The 17,722-nt window shown below is 42.9% G+C and overlaps 1 protein-coding gene across 1 annotated transcript in view; it reads left to right on the top strand.

The window, feature by feature from the left end:
• Nucleotides 1-1,850: 1,850 nt before the first annotated feature.
• Nucleotides 1,851-17,722, top strand: part of FRMD4A (FERM domain containing 4A) — a 527,110-nt gene continuing 511,238 nt past the window's right edge. Inside the window, exon 1 of the mRNA XM_068276150.1 lies at nucleotides 1,851-2,067. Coding sequence (XP_068132251.1) covers nucleotides 2,035-2,067 — 33 coding nt within the window. The 5' untranslated portion in view covers nucleotides 1,851-2,034. The remainder of the gene's footprint in view (nucleotides 2,068-17,722) is intronic.

Below are 17,722 nucleotides of genomic sequence, written 5' to 3'. Positions count from 1 at the left end.
TGAGGTGTCTCCATGGGCTTTTACAGCCTGTGTCACTAGTATTCAGTGCCACTGCCGTACCACAGGCTGCAATGAAAGCTGGAGACACCACAGGAAGTAGATTGGGAGAGAGTGCAGGCAGAGGCTGCCCTGTATATTTCCTCCCTGCAAATGGCTGCTTCTCACATTGGTCGCAGTAGCCTGGCCACTTCGCATATTGACCCGCCAGATCCCGAAATGGCCAACTTCAGGATCTGGCCACTCATAACATATACATGTGGGAAATCTCTTGCATGAAGTGAATCCTGTGTAAGAACTAAGTAGCAATGCCAGGTGATAGGTAACACACTCTTTACAAATGTTAATGCATCAACCCTAATACCCCTTCTAAATCGCTAAGCATTTGTGTTTACAGAGAGTCTTTAGGGTGATGGATTCAGGGCACTACCCCAAACCTATTGCTGAAGTGCTTTGGATGTTGCCTGCCACAGTGCCCTATGCTTGTGGTCGCTAGAGTGGCTTCTCCATTGCTATGGCACCATGAGGAGCACATCGTAGGGGGGCAGAAGCATGCCTAAGATGAAGGCGTATAGGGGGTTAGCTACATGTGCAATACACTGCCTGGTGACAGACATCATATCATATCAATTTTCCCTCATAACCACGCCCACTTTACATGTGCCACAGCTGAACACTGACCTGGTTCCCAGAGGTGCCCCTGGACACCCTGGACCCTAGCAACATCCCTGTTGCTAAGCAATGTATTTTGCCCTTTTAAAAAAAAAATCCCAATATGCAATTTCATCATGTTTATAAAGGATTAGTGTTATAATGCTGGGAACACACAATGCAACTTCCAGTCTGATCGACAGGAATTGGAGGATTATTTCCATCCTGTCCGATATGTCTCTGATTAATAAAGGGGTCAATTTTGCTAAGTTATAATCGGAAAATCGGGAGCAATTTGTATAAGTGCACACGATACAACTTGCTGTCAGAGTACCCATCGATCGGCCAGGAAATTGCATCATGTGTTCCCAGCATAAGATTCAACTCTTCTTAGCATTTCCTTTATTTACAATATATCAGATTGAAATCAGATCATGAGAGGATTATTTGAGAATAAATTAATAATCTCTGTATTACCATGTTGTTCTATTCAATAAACTTCATTTTGATATATAAAAAAAGATTACGTTAACCTGTATATTTAATGCAATTGCAAAAGATATTGTGCATTGTAGGTAAGCCATTTTTGAATTATGCATTTTGTTACCCTTTTGGCTGGGTTTGCAAGCTGCCTGCCTAGGTAATGCCAGAAGATGCAGCTAGAACAGCAACTGTCAGGTAAAAACTCCCACTCCACTATCTCTCCTGACAGCTTTATACCCTGTGCATGTGCTTGGCTTTTCCAGGGGGAATACTTTGGAACAGCTGCATGAAATATGAATATTGTGTGAATAATGACACAGTCCCCCAATCACATTTGTTAATAATTTACCAATTAAAGCTTTAGGTCAACTAAAGGTTTAGGTTTAGGTTAGCTCTAGGTCAACTAAAGCTTTACTCCAGTCCAGTCCCTATTGCACAGATAGGTAGCTATAATTCTATGCAATATAATGTGATTATTATTGGTGTTCCTCAGAGAGAGTGTATGGCTGTGGAAGGTGGGGCTGTTTCCTATCCTGCCTCTGTGCTTTGCACAGGACAATGAGCACACCTTGACATGTTGTCCCTTGTGACCTGATCTCTCAGTGACTAGGATCCCTCTCTCTGTGCTCTGTGCATTACGTAACACAGGGATCGTTTGTCAGTGGCTGTGGAGGAAACATAGCTGCAAGCATCTAGCGCGCACCGTACTGGAGCCAGGCTGGCTATGAAGCAGGCTACTCACTGGGGAAGCTCAGCGCTGGAGATTAGAGTCAGGCACTCTGTGACCGGCTGCTACTGCTGATTATACGTCTCTTGGCTTGTCTCTGTGCACCTGGGATAATTCACTAATGAACAAACCCGACTAACCTGGAGGATTGGGATTGTTATGAGGATTAGATCAAAATGGAAGGACTACTATCTCCAATGAGAGCTAAGGTAAGACACATCTCAGTTATCTGGGGTTGCAATGATCACATTATGATGTGTAAGGTGTGATGGATGCTGCTCCTGGGTAGATGTCTGCGTGGAGGTGGTCATGATGTTGGCTGTTAGTTTTGTGATATTATATTATCTAGTCTGTAAAGTCCTGACCTGCCCTGTGCTGCAGTTGTATAGTGGTGCTCTGAACTGAAGCTGGGAGTTTAGACAGTGCACTGTGATCATCCTATTAATGTGGTATCCTCCTCACCTTGCATTGTCTCTCTATAATTAACACACACATACATTGTGCTAGCGTGATGTGCATTGCTGTGATGACAGGAGGCACACACACTAGAAGTAGAGGGGGTTTCTATGTCTGTAATGTGCATCCATGGTGTGCCCCTGTCACTGTTCATTTACAGAAAGTTTGTAAAATGCAAATGCAGTTGCATTCATAACAATATGGATGTGAATTCCTTCCATAAACTGTGGTTTTAGCCTGTATGCTTTTCTGCTGAATGGTTTATTTTAATACTGTAGTGTGAGGAGAGTAAGGACTTATCATTCTCATAAACAGGCTTATTTGTTAACTAACCAGATAGACAAAGATCTTGCAGTCATCAGCTATGAGTTATCCTATCCTATACCTAACCTGACTGTCCCTGAAGATGAGACATTGATTTATTGACTGAAGTTTATAGATTGTGTTTGGACTCTTAGCTATAAGGGTCCTTCAGCACAGTGCACATTGCATTGCCAAAAAGTCTCACCACTGTCCATCTGATGGGAGCTGTGACCAAGCAGTGAAGCGTATACAGTGCATGATATGATGATACAATGGCTATCATTCATAAACATGTGGTCGGTAATTCAAATCAGTGCGGGAAAACACCGCTTTCGGTATTTTACACTTCTGTGCGGTCATTCATAAAAAAAGTGCAGCTGCCTGGGAGGTCTGTCTCCATTATCTTAACATGGTTATCGCCACAACCAAAGGAGCGGTATTTCCCGTCCTCATACCGCTTGCGTAAATCTTTATGAATTAACATTTTGTTACATTTGTTACGATGGGGGGTGATTTATCGCTCTGCTAGGTAATGTCAGCTTTTCATGCGGAAAGAGCCTTTATGAATGGAGATCTTGCTATGTGTTCGGTAAAGTCGGCTGTTTTCAGCATTTCCGCATGCGGGAATGCTTTATGAATGATAGCCCTTGGCGGGTTCCGGCAGAGTAACGCACATTTACAGAGGCAGTAAATGCCGTTTCCACTAGCGCGAATCTGCATGCATTTTCTGCATGCAGATTCGCATAGCCAATACAAGTCAATGGGCCTGTTTCCACTTTCCACAATCTGAGTGTTGTACTGTGCAGAAAAAATCTGCACAGCAGAGCCATCAGAATTCGCACACCGCACGCATAGTGTGTGATTCGCATGTAATGTAATTAATAGGAAAATCGCATGCATTTCCCCTATGCGTTCCCCAAGTTTTAATGTAAAAATCAATGTAAAAGCACACCGGCATTGACATAGTTAAAATCGCATACTTACAAAAATACACGATACGCGTGCGATTTTGCGTCAAAATTTGCATACAAACGTGTACGAATTCTCATCTGCATGCAAATTTGTTTGCATTTTCCGCAACGGAATCGCACTGCACTAGTGGAAACGTAGCCTTAAGCATACTTTCATTGCACTGTGCGGTTTACTGCAACCATACAGTGAAACATACAGTACAATGAAAGTATGCTTCACTGCCACTGTAAATGCGCACGTTGTCTGGTAAACGCACCGCATGTTATGTGTTACTCCTTTGCAACACACCTTGCCGCACGTTGTGAGAGCACTATAGGATAGGAATATCATTGCATGATATTTTCCATTGCAACAGAATGCAACAAGACACATTGTGAAAGACGCCTTGAAGGAAACCTGAGACAATATACATACCTGGGGCTTCCTTCAGCCCCCTCCGCACCAATCGCTCCCACGCCATCTTTCTCCTCCTCCTCCTCCTTCTCTCGGTAGAAGCCCCGTTAGTTTGGCCAACTGGGGCACACTGCGCATGCGCCGACTGGCTAAACTTACGGGGCTTGTACCGAGAGAAGGAGGAGGCGGAGGAAGATGGTGTGGGACCGTTCGGTGCGGAGGGGGCTGGAGGAAGCCGTGTGTATAAAACTTTTGTATTGATTCCACTCAGGTACACTTAAAATCATTGAAATTACAGAAGTCACTAAAAGCATCTTGATCGTGGAAGTCCCTTGCAGCATAAATGACCACACACATTTCAATCTGATCTGTGCACACTAGGAAATGTAGGTTACAAAAAAATGAATATTACAAAATGATTTAAAGAATACATGTAATTCTCTGTAAATCTTTTTCAGTCTGTACATTCAGTTTTAGCTTGTTTATATTGAAGACCACATATACATTGTATTGGATACAGCCCAACAAAACACCACCATGCAGGTTGATTTAACAAGACAGGTGCAAGAAAAACTGGCGCTAAAGTGGAGCAGATGCCTTCAAGAAATAATCAGCTGAGATGTGATTGGTTGCTCTGGGCAACTGCTCCACTTTTGTTCCAGTTTTCTTTGCAATCAGTCAACCAACCACATGAGAGTTCTGAGGACAAATATGCTATGCCACCTTCCACTTCCAAGAGCACACAGACAGGGGAGGCTGCCTGAGCAGACAAGATTTTAGGCTGATAGCCTCAAAGTGAAAGTTTCATGTGTTAAAATATTATTGCATCCTGTAAAGATTTCCTACATAATAGTGTCTGACCTAGATGTATCTGTCCTTCCTGCCGACAGAGCTGATAAATTGCTTTGCTCCTGCCAGTCTCAGTGATATTAAATAACTTCTCTGTAACCTAGGGCAGTTGTGGATGGCTTTCCTTCTATTACTTTTTTACTGTCTCGCATAAGATGAGAGAATTGTCTGAACTGGAACAATCCAGGATGTAAGCTGTACCATCTTGCATATGCTGTGTGTGTTATCCAAAGCCTGTGTGTGAGAATGAAATATAACCTTTTATGCAGAAACATTTACCTCGCAGCCATATGCCTTTTTTTAGGATCACAGAGTGCCTCCGTGATATCCCAGGCTTGCTCTTGTACCTGCTGTGATTACTAGACTTCATGCAAATATCACCAGCTTATGTTATGCTAAGAGATGTATAGCTATGATCTGAATGTGTAAAGCTGCAGTATCTTCCCCCCTGAGCTATATTTATAGCCCACCTCTGCTCTACTGCACTTTGAGTACCCCATATTACAGCTGAGTAGAGTACATACAATAAAGCCACAAAGAAATATGAGTGTGGATATTGCTGATAGTTGTATATTGGTAATGTTACCAATATTGTAGTAGCGACTATTCTGGATAGTACAAGAATGGTGATTTTACTAATATTCTATTATTGCCTATCTTATCCTATTCTCACATTGACCTCCCAACACTAACTTCCCCATCTATGCCTAACTGGGATATGAAGGGGTCCCGGTCACTACCTAAAACTGGGGGCCACCTGTCACTAAGGGTGTGAGGGGTCCCTGTCACTACATAAAACTGGGGGGGCACCTGTCACTAGGGGTATGAGGGGTCCCTGTCACTACCTAAAACTGGGGGCCACCTGTCACTAAGGGGGGTGAGGGGTCCCTGTCACTACCTAAAACTAGGGGCCATCTGTCACTAGGGGTGTGAGGGGTCCCTGTCACTGCATAAAACTGGGGATCACCTGTCACTAGGGGGGTGAAGGGTCCCTGTCACTACCTAAAACTGGGGGGCTTTTGTCACATAACACCCAGGGCACCTGTCTACCTAAACTGGGGGGAAGTCCCTGTCACTAAATGTGGGGGTTCCTGTCACGACCATCACCTAAGCTAGGGGGGTTCCTGTCACTAAACATGGATGGTCCCTGTCACTACCTAAACTGGGATGCACCTGTGTCGGAGGCAGTCACAATACCTACCATTGTCCTAGTCTAATGTTGTCTAATGTCCCACCATTGCTAACGTCATGTAAATTTGGTTCCACCCGTGACCACACCCACATCCTGGTACATAGTCATGCTGTGCGCGCCACACAACTTCCCCCCCCATTTTTTGGCGTGCAGGGCTTGCTCCCCCTCCCCTTTTGGTCTCCCCCCCCCCCCCCCCCACACCCCGTGGAATATTTTCTGCGGACGCCCATGTGTACACCCACTGTAAAGAATTAGTGGCCAAATAACCACTATTTCGATGGTACAGCCACTAACGGACGGTATTGTGGCCACATAGGCGCTATTTTGTTGGTACAGCCGCCATACAAAAATATTTCACACAAATTTAACAGGGCACGCCAATAAATCTCTAAACCCAGGGAATTTGCATTTACTGTATAGCCACACCCAAATTTCCTTGTGCAATTATTAATGAATCTGATCTGAATATCTTGTTGGGTGTATGTCTTGCCATGGATGGCTTTCCTTCCAATGCATATAGACTTGGCTGCTATACAGACACACTTGATTCCTCTGCACCTTTCAGAAGCAGAGTTTCAACAGACTAGTGAGACTCTATGGATACTTCACAATCTTTCACAGTAATAAAATCCTATAACTTTAACATGCTAAAAATCATACAAGTGCTTCCTGACCAGTAATGCTGTTATAATACAATACTGATTTGTCATTAAGAAGGGATCTGAGAACAATTCGGCTGTTTACATGTCCTATCAGTCCAACATTAAAAGAAGGGTAGCAGGTACATCTCAAAAACGTATATTATTGTAACTTGCAATATTAGGCCTCTTGCACACTGCAAGCAATTCCGATTCAGATTCCGCTTTTTAATCTGTTTTTACATCCGATTCAGATTCCGATTTGCAGTGTGCAGGGAGCAAACTGCAAATCTGAATCTGAATCGGATGTAAAAACTGATTAAAAAGCGGAATCTGAATCGGAATCACGTGCAGTGTGCAAGAGGCCTTAAAAAGTCAATGTTTCCCATACCAACGTTTCATACCCCTTTATCAAGGCATAAATTGTCCTCAGCAATCATCTGCCCACTGCTTACAGGTGCATAGACCTCAATCAGACAAGGAGTTAGAGCTCCTCTTTGCATTTACTAACAGTGATGTGTCACCAGCGAGCAAATGCAGCCTATCAGTCCAGCAGGGCTGGACTGCACAGTGTATGAATACAGATGGCTGGTACAGCAGAACACATGTAAACAATTGGAGCCAGAACTTGCTCAGATCTCTTCTGGAGAGAAAATTACTGTAACTATAATTGTATTATTGATCAGAAAGCAATTTGAAGTGGATATGTCGTATTTATAAGTTTGTTTATTAATCTGTGATAAAAGATGCAAGCAGCTATTGGAGGCCTTTTTTGAAGACATAGCAAATTCCTTGGTTGCCAAGGTAACCCCTTGGTTTCACTGCTAAATGTCATTAAAGCACAGGGCCGTTTTCATGGGCAGTGCGGGCAGGGCGACCGTCCTGGGTGCAGGTAGAAGAACGGGGGTGCAGGCCATAACCGTTAGGGAGCTTTGGACACGTGGTGCAGCCAGATGGAAGAATAAAGAAGATTACCAGCGCGATCACCTTCCTTGACTCCTCCTGTACTGCCTGCGTCAGATGTCAAGTCATCATCATGTCACCACCATGTGATGACACCTGATGTCCTGTAGCGGTACTGCAGGCTGTCAGTGCACCGCACCCCATGGAAGAGTCAGCTTTCCGGGCTCTCTTGGCCTGTGTGGTTCCTGGCTCCTGCTTCCTTCTGGATGAGCGGTTGGTCACTAGTAAGTAGGCAGATCTACTTGTGACCTGTGGCTGTGCGACTGTCCCTAAAGAGTAAGGGCCCTTTTCCACTGCACAGCTAAATCGCAAATTGCTAGTAATTTTAAATCGCTATGGTTGCTACTTTATCATAGAAATCATGAGAAGTATTTTCCACTATAAGAGGGATAATGTACTACAGATGAAAAATCGCAATCGCATAACAAAATTAATGTAACATCGGAATCGCTGGCGTTTGTGATTTGGGATTGCTTGTGGAAAAGGGCCCTAAGCGTTCGCGAGTCAACGGGGGTGGGGGGATTCAGGCGCAATTTTTACAACCTCGCCCTGGGTGCAATTTAGCCTAGAAACAGCCCTGTTAAAGCAGATACCATGCCAACAGCTCAACAACCAGTCATACAGTGTCATGACGCTAGAGCTTCTGTATAGCTATGTATAGCTGTAAGAGCTATATTTCTGTCATGACAGGTACACTTTAAGCAGAGAGCATATGTAAAATGTAAGTTTCCAAAGTTGATTATGTTATTTGCGTGGCATTAAATATGATAGAAATAACTTTTACATGACTTATTTGCTTGGCATTAAATATGATATAAATAACTTTTACATGACTTTTTACTGTGCTGTAGAAGTGGTTTATGGTTGGACTGCACATTTTGGGATGTTAACTGATGGAATATTTAGTGTAAAGTGGGTTTACTGTCTCAGAATGTTAATCACAGTGTAGGCAGGGTAGCAATCCTCCTTACTGGATCGTGTGTTTTGAAGAGATCCGCACTACAATCTCAGCCTTGAAGAAGTGTTGGGTTTTTACTGTTAAATGGCAACACAATTTAGTACCAAGCCATGTTTAGACACCAACTTGCTTTTCATCTGAGTGAGAGTATACATAAATTGAACATAAAATGGTAATTACCTTATTCCATCTCACATACATAGCCCAAGTGTATCATGAAGCTGAGTGAATTTCTATTTTGGGATTTGCATAAAAGTCAAATAAATATTCATGAGGCTGCGAACAATTTTATTTAGAAAAGGCATGCATAGCATGTGTGTGTATAAATATATATATATATATATATATATATATATATATATATATATATATATAATGTTCATTTTTTTAGAACGACTCAACTTTCACTGACAATCATTAGTGTAATTAGCAAGCATTTTACTGGGACTGCTTATTTGGTTGTACCTGGTCAGTTTGTGGTTAAACACAGTTGCCTATAAACATGTCAAAGGAAATTGATGTCCCTGTGTAATGCTGCTTTATTGTGTTGCCATAGTAAGCTACATAATGAGTGATAATCTGCCCTTATAATGAGCACTCTTACCACATTTCCTTAGAAGACTCTCCTCCATTTCTCTCTCTCTCTCTCTCTCTCTCTCTCTCTCTCTCTCTCTCTCTCTCTCTCTCTCTCTCTCCATCTACATCTCTTTATTTTACTATCTGCATCTCTCTTTCTCTCTCCCTCTCTCTTTCACTATCTGCATATCTCACTCTCTAACTAACTGCATATCCCCCTCCCTCTGTCTGTCTCTCTCTCTCTCTGCATCTCTCTCACACACTATCTGCATCTCTCTCTAACTGTTTCACTATCTACATCTCTCTCTTTCACTATCTGCATAACTCTCTCTCTCTCTCTCTCTCTCTCTCTCTCTCGCTCTCTCTCTCTCTCTCGTCTCTCTCTCTCTCTCTCTCTCTCTCTCTCTCTCCTCTCTCTCTCTCTCTCTCTCTCTCTCTCTCTCTCTCTCTTCTCCTCTCTCTCTCTCTTCTCTCTCTCTCTCTCTCTTCTCTCTCTCTCTCTCTCTCTCTCTCTCTCTCTCTCCACTATCTACATCTCTTTCTCTCATTCTTCTTTCATTGAAGTGGCTAATTATATTTTCCTAGTTAATGTGCCATTTGTAGCTGACTGCCTTCCATATTTTGTAGGAGTCCCCTTAGCATTGCCAGCAGGATTTGAGATGTCTGGGGAATTCTAGTAATTTACAGCCCCCTAACCTAATACACTGAAGGTGTAGATGCAGGTTCACATTATAATCCACATGTGCCTTTCTCGATTGAGAGAAATGATTGATTTGCCTGTTTCCTAAAATGTGTTTTCCCAGATTCCCCAATAGAATGATATGAACATTTAGCTACTAGAAGAAATAAACTCAAAATATAAATGGATTTCCTTGGGTGGACAGGGATCATTGCTAAATAATTTACAGTGCGTGAGATTACCTGCTAAAGGCTGAAGATCGTTATCTTGCCAAACCTTTCAGTTTCATACAATAGTACCAATCTCCTTTTTTTCTGTTCACAGTATGTTCAGGGTTAAAGTAAATCTTCCAAGAAACTCAGTTTTTACTATGAAGCTCATTTATTTTTGGAATATATATGAAAACTTTTGGTTTTGTTATTACTGTCATGTGATCCCTTAAACAGATTTTCTTTTACTACTTGTCTAAGGGACATCCATGGAGTTTGTGGCTTTAATGTGGATGGAAATAGGTGGTCATAGGGCCAGGAAATAAGGCAGAGCTATGAAATCCTATCTGGTATTCTAAGGCCCAAGTCACAAGGACACCTTGCTGGCAGTAAACGGTGGCTGTATTGCATCATTTATATTTACCTGGGACTCCCTCCAGCTCCATGCAGGCTTAGGGCTCCCCTGCCATCCTGCCCAGTACTCCGTTGTCCTTTCTCTGCTCTGATAAATTAGGCAAGTCACACTACACTGTACATGCCCAGCCGCACGTGTGTGCCTGTCGCCCCCGTGACCAGGAGCATTCTGCACCAACGCTCCTGGCCATGGTAGCATGACAGGGGTGTGGGTAGGCCGCGCTTGCACAGTGTAGCATGGCTGGGGGCAACTGGCCAGTTTATTGGAGCAGAGAACGGGACAACAGAGCAGCTGGGGAGGCCCACATGGAGCTGGTGGAAGCCCCATGTAAGTATAAACGATGCACTACTTAATGCCTCTGGTACATTTATAGCTCTTTCAATGAATGGGCAGTGCTCTTATAGCTCTTTCAAATGAATGGGCAGTGCTGGTACTGTCCTTTACCATTGTTAATGCAAACACCACATTTTGATGTTTTTCCCCAGGGTCATTAACTGTCGCCCCTCCGTGACCCCCTACGGGGTCGAAAAATGCTGATTGTCGCTGAAAGCTGCTTTTCTGCATGCTTGCCTAACTTTTGCCCGCTTAAAATTTGTATCAACTCCAAAATACTAGTATCTCATTCACCATCTGTAATTCTCACAGACTGAGACACTGGACAGCAATAAAAACCCACATGGTTTCTAATCCCTTATCACACTATCCAAAACTACTAAAATATTTTGTCATGGATTTGGAAATTAACATGTTTTTCATATGTTCTTTTGGTTGCTATTTCTCATCCCCTTGAGATAACTGAAATCAGCTAAGTAATAATAAGTAATTCAATTGACTTACCCCTAATCAGCCTTAGATTGTGATGAAAACATTAGACTATAACAGGCAGTAGATTGTGAGCTCCTATGAGGACAGTCAGTGACATGTATATGTTTTCTAAAGTGCTTAGGAAGATGCCAGTACTTTATAAATGAATAATTATAATAATAATAATTTAGTCTTTAATGTATAAAAAAAATCAGTGATTTGGGTAAAACCTCTGCAACTTTTGCAATGAATACTTTTTATCTTCAAAGTAAAGCTGTATACACACACAATGGGCCACTCCAAAACCAGGTTTAGAGCTGTCAAATTAATAATACATATCATATTGTAATTTTTAGAAAGACATAAAAAATGGTAATTTAGAGAGCATTTTACTGTCAGCAAATGTATCTATGAACACAAGTACTTTAAGGTTTACACTTTTTTTTTGTGATAGTGGTCCTTTGAGAGAAGATGGAAGATGAAACGCTTTTAAGAGAGCTCAGGTCTCTTCGACAGGCATCCTGAAAACTAGTTTTGCTGTGAAAGTGTACTGCAGAGTTAGATAATGGTTTAGATCTAATAATTCAATTGAGTTATTAAAATGTAGCTTTATTAACTAAAAAAAACCCCAAACATTCAAATTTCCTGTACACTTGATGCTCTTAATTAAGATATGAATGGTTTGGTTGAGCAGTGTATAGCCACCTTAAAGGGACACTTAAGTCAAACAAAAAAAATGAGTTTTACTCACCTAGGGCTTCCAATAGCCCCCTGCAGCTGTCCGGTGCCCTCGCCGTCTCCCTCCAATCCTCCTGGCCCCGCCAGCAGCCAATTCCTGTTTTGGCGACAGGAGCTGACAGGCTGGGGACGCGAGTGATTCTTTGCGTTCCCAGACACATTAGCACCCTCTATGCTGCTATATGGTATATGATATATGCTATAGCAGCATAGATGGCGCTATTGTGGCCAGGAATGCGAAGAATCACTCGCGTCCCCAGCCTGTCAGCTCCTGTCACTGAAACAGGAAGTAGCTGCCAGCGGGGCCAGGAGGATCGGAGGGAGATGGCGAGGGCACCGGACAGCTGCAGCGGGCTATTGGAAGCCCCAGGTGAGTAAAACTCATTTTTTTTGTTTGACTTAAGTGTCCCTTTAAGTATATTTACTATCCAACGTTTATTTTTATTATTATTATAATTATTATGATTATGTGCTCTGACAGTTGGATTTGCATGAAGCTTACCAATGGGAATTATGCCACTATGCAAATAAGGAAGGAACAGATGGAGCAGCTTAAGAGTTCACACATCCTAGGACATGCAGAAGAGTTTACATTAGACAGTTTGAACCAGTTTCAGGTACACTTTAGCACTACATTTGTGGGAGCAGCGCCGGCTACTTGTCACATCATGATGCTGTTCAAACTGTAAGGTGGTGGCAACAAAGAAAACAGCCACTGACCTATGGTGAGCAGACCAAACATATAAAGGAGACAGTGGTTCCATAGAAATAAAACCACAACAATATCTATAAGTCCATGCACCACAAACATTATCCTTGCATGTCCTGCATGCTGAAGGAAAAACCATTATATCCCTCATGAATGCAAAATTGCTTTCCAGTTGTAAGGCTTGGTGGTGTATTCTCCACAGTCAGCATGCAACGCATGAGCTGACGTGGAGGAGGTACACACACTAGCACAAGGAAACAGGCTATCCCTAGTATAGTGGAGGGGAGGACTGACTCCAATAGGAGATTGTGGCGCACAGAGCCAGTGCAGATCCGACAGCCACAAACAATACTTTCGCTATAACGTCTCAGCGCAAAGTAGCGCTGAGCGCATAAACCAGAACTGAGGAGATCAGGACAGGTAGACAGAATGAACGCTTGCTAGCTAGCCGCTACTTAGTGACAGCAAGCGTCCAAAACAAGACAGACTGGAATGAGGCAGCCAATCCGTTTGCAGCGATGGCGTGCCTCACAAAGACAGGACAGGATAGTCAGGAAATAGCAGGATCAAGATAGATGAACGTAACACAGACAAATATACAATAAGTATGTTTTCCTAGCGTATTACAATTACAGCTATCAATGAAACTATTTGTAACGTCTGACTAACATATGTATATATCGGCAATGAACCGATATATGACATAAGCAGGAACTCTGACTAGGACAGGAGTAATACAGGGAACAGGACTCAGAAGGATTTGCTATCTCTCCGCAGAGATGAACGCAATCCACAAATGGTAACAGAACAGGATTCAGAAGGATTCGTTATCTCTTTGCAGAGATGAACGCAATCCACAAACGGTAACAGAACAGGATTCAGAAGGATTCGGTATCTCTTCGCAGAGATGAACGCAATCCACAAACAGAACCAGGAGCAGGGTAACTACCTCAGCACGGGTGATCACGGTACGCGCAACCTACCAAAACGTGCTGGAAGGCTGACTAACTGCACACAGGATATAAACAGTTCGTGTACGTATACATCAGCGACACTGATGTATCAACGTAACACGAATACAAGGAAAATAATAAACGTGCTGGTATGCATATATATTGGCAATGAACCATTATATGATGCAAAGACCAGCAAAGTATCTTTAGAACAAGAAACACGATCGGGGGCTGAAGCGACAGCAAGACAGGCTTAAACTGAAGCTATGAAAACCCGAGGAGTCCTGCAGGAAGCAGATCTTTATACTGAGGTCATCCAATGGGAGCAGACATGCAGATTCCCACACAGGTGAATGATAATCAGTCACAAGCTGACAGCAGGGAAAGACAGACAAAGCTATGCAGCTTGCATGGAAAGAGATCAGAACTGCCTGAGCTGCAGCACTACTATTTCCAGCAATACCTGCTGCAGCAGCGATCATGACACCAGTGTGTTTATTTTAGGCTTTGTGTCTGATTTAGATTAGCTTTAAGCAAAGCTGGGATGCAAAGAAAAATAAAATTACTGGAAAAAACATATTTACTTCTACCTAAAGTGGATCTCTGAGCATCATGCTGAATATTCCCCTAGGGTCCCCCCAGAATCAGCATTAGGAGGAGCAGCACTTGCATTCCATTGCTCTGCCTTGGGGAGAACTATAGGTAAATATGACCTTTTCCCTTCTCCCGCCCATGCAAGGTTGACATCTTTTTGAATAATATCTAAGCATCATATAAAGCCATTACAGTGCAAATAAAACAAGGCAGCTTATCTGTGTCTGGAAGCTGGGTTTCTCTGTTTTTCTTGAGTACCCATTAGATTCAGAAAGATGGTTTACCTCCTCCCTCATTAGCATTACTACTCCCCAACCCTCTTCCTGCCCAGCATGATCAGGTTCAGAAGTCTATATCTGGGAGCTGGCAGAAACCACAGGGCTAAGATCACTGTGACTATTTTATGCTGGGTTGCTGTGATTAGCAAATGTCTGTTTTACATGTTATACATCAGTACTGTTTGCTAAAGGAATGTAGTTTTTGGCAAGAGGTATATGTGAAGGTAGCCATACACTGGTCGATTTGCCATCAGATTCGACCAACAGATAGATCCCTCTCTGATCGAATCTGATCAGAGAGGGATCGTATGGCTACCTTTACTGCAAACAGATTGTGAACCGATTTCAGCCTGAAACCGTTCACAATCTGTTGTGGTGGTGGTGCTGCTGCTTCCCTCCCCCGCCGCATACATTACCTGCTCCGCCGGCGTGACTGCCCCCGGTCACCGCTGCTCCGTCTCCGCTCTGGTCTCCAGGTCCGGCATGCTTTACTTCTTCCTGCCCGGCAGGAAGTTTAAACAGTAGAGCGCCCTCTACTGTTTAAACTTCCTGCCGGGCAGGAGGAACTGAAGCATGCCGGAGACCAGCACGGAGACGGAGCAGCGGTGACCGGGGGCAGTCGCGCCGGCGGAGCAGGTAATGTATTGCCGCTCTATTGCGTCGGTCGTCGGGCACGCAAACGCCGCTAGCGACGCGCTCCCTACCCGCGGGCGATCGACGGTAATTTTCCGCACGGAGCGATCGACGGGATCGGACGAAATGGATCGAAATTCGGCGTGTAGCGCGAACGATTGGCAGCAGATTCGATCCCAGTGATCGAATCTGCTGTCGAAACGGCGGCAAATCGGGCCAGTGTATGGCCAGCTTAAGGCTCACAATAGTCCTGAGTCACCTCTACTTCTCTCCAGGCACTATGGTTGTTAAGTATGTGCCACAGTCATCTAGTGATGTCACTGGCACCTACTGGCACTAGGGAAAATTAAGAGGTTAGTGGCCATAGTTGCTTCCCATAGTCCCTTTCACCAACCACAGAGTTGGATGCTTCTTTAGTCCTGATGCTGCGGTGGGTGGTGAGAAGACCTGTGAATTCAAAGAGTAGAACCAAGTATCATTGAGAACGTACATTTTGAGAAATGCGAGAACTTCCACTTTACCTCCATTAGCTGAGCTACTTCAGGTCACATGATCAGATTTTTAAAACAGAACTGTTAGCTTTAGAAGCATAATTTGGCACAAAAGGTGACGTGAGCATTCTACTTTTAACAAATTAACTACCAGATTACATAGTAAGATCTTTAGCTGAAGCTGGGCATTAAACAGCGGAACAATAGCATATCTTCTTTCATCTTTATATTCTCCAGTCCAAACATAACCAATAATGAATAGATGCAGCTGCTTCTTTTGAAGCTCATAGTTTTTCTTATAGTGTTTTTATGTTGGTACAGCCCTGGACAGTGAAAGCAACATTTCCATGACTTCCCCAGCTGCTATCTTGTAAAGGTTTTTTTGTGTTAGTTGACATTTTCAAGCATGCTGGAAGACTTTACGTAGTGACACTACTGTGCCTGAAACATGTGATTCTGTTGGACCCATAATTTCCTGTTGTTAAGCAAACTGTGCAGATCTTTGCCATGCTTGCAGAAATGCTGGGTATTATTGCTCTTAACTGCAGTACTCACTGCTCTCATTATCAGTTCCAGCAAACATCCTGAGAATTGTTTTTTCTTTTGTGTTTTTTTCCTCATTGTGTTCTCTTGCTATTGTTGAATTTCTCTTGTGACTGAATTGGTTGTGGTTTCCAGGACTCCAGGTATTGATCATACCCACAAAGTAAACTTGCATAAGACATGCCTTTTGTTCAGGTATTATCAAAGTATTGGCTGAACCACAATTTCTGTTGATGAACTGCTAAACATTGTACAATTATGGTACTTAAAGGAACACCATCGACTATCGATTAACATGTTTTTTAACCTGGGATTGAGAGAGTTCCTGATGTGCTGGTAAATAATGATGTATTCACTTACTTATCTCTTTAGTTTACTGTATCAAATTCCTTTCTCTCTTAACTGATGTCAAGTCTGGTCAAATCTGCCTGCAGAGTAAAACATGAGGGGAAGGGGGAATGCCCTTCACTACATCTGTTAACTCTATGTGTGAGAAAGCTCTCACTAGAGCTGCCTGTGTTTCTGAGCTGTCTGCAGGAGAGCAGAGGAAATGTAACTTGTTATAAACATTTGTAATTGTCGGTGAAATCTAACACCATAGCTTTTTATACTTTTTTTTGCTTTCAGAGAAAAATACTCTGTAATCTGATATGCAACACTGGCTGTTCATTGAAGCAGACACCCCTCTGTGAATGATTTGTTCCAGTAGAGCTAAATTCTACACACAATGAATTAAAGCTTTTGATATTTAACATGAAAAGTAGGAGACATTATTTGTGCATTGTTAATTTTGAAGTGTTGCTTCAAGTATTGTGATTTGTGAAACTAGAAAAAGAATAAGAAAACAACCCCCCCCCCCCCTTCCCTTAAAGGGAACCCGAGGTGAGAGGGATATGGTTGCTGCCATGTTGATTTCCTTTAACATAATATCAGTTGCCTGGCAGTCCTCCTGATCCTATGTTTTCAATACTTTTAGCTATAGACCCTGAACAAGTATGCAGTTTGCAGCAGATCAGGGACTCTGACTCAGCTGACTCAAGTTTTACTGTATTAGCCATATGCTTGTTCCAGGGTTTTTACTCAGACAATATTTATTCTAGAAGATCAACAGGGCTGCCAGTCAACAGGCATTGTTTACAAGGAAATAAATATGGTAGCCTCCATATCCATCTCACCTCAGGTTCCCTTTAAAGATGAACCATATTAAAAAAAGAGCTTTGGCCATATTGCACCTACAGCCTTATAAATAGAAAATATAGCAATACTACCTGCCAACTCTTGCACTGTTGTTTACATTTTTTATAAGTGGGGTTGCTGCATCAAATTCAGGCTACCAACATCTTTACGAACACATGAAAAACATAAATGGATGCGTTTTTCTGCAATTTTAATTGCATTTGTGATTCTGGGAGCCTGTTAAGTAGTTGTCCCAGCATGCAACACCATCCTGCCCAGGATGCCTGTGGTAGGGAGGAGGCTTCAGCCTGCAATTAGTTAAATTAATAGTTATGCCTAAAA

Source organism: Hyperolius riggenbachi, chromosome 3 (genome assembly GCF_040937935.1).
Source record: "Hyperolius riggenbachi isolate aHypRig1 chromosome 3, aHypRig1.pri, whole genome shotgun sequence".
NCBI lineage: Eukaryota > Metazoa > Chordata > Amphibia > Anura > Hyperoliidae > Hyperolius > Hyperolius riggenbachi.
The sequence above is the reverse complement of the archived record's forward strand: the minus strand, read 5'-3'. Positions and strand labels throughout refer to the sequence as shown.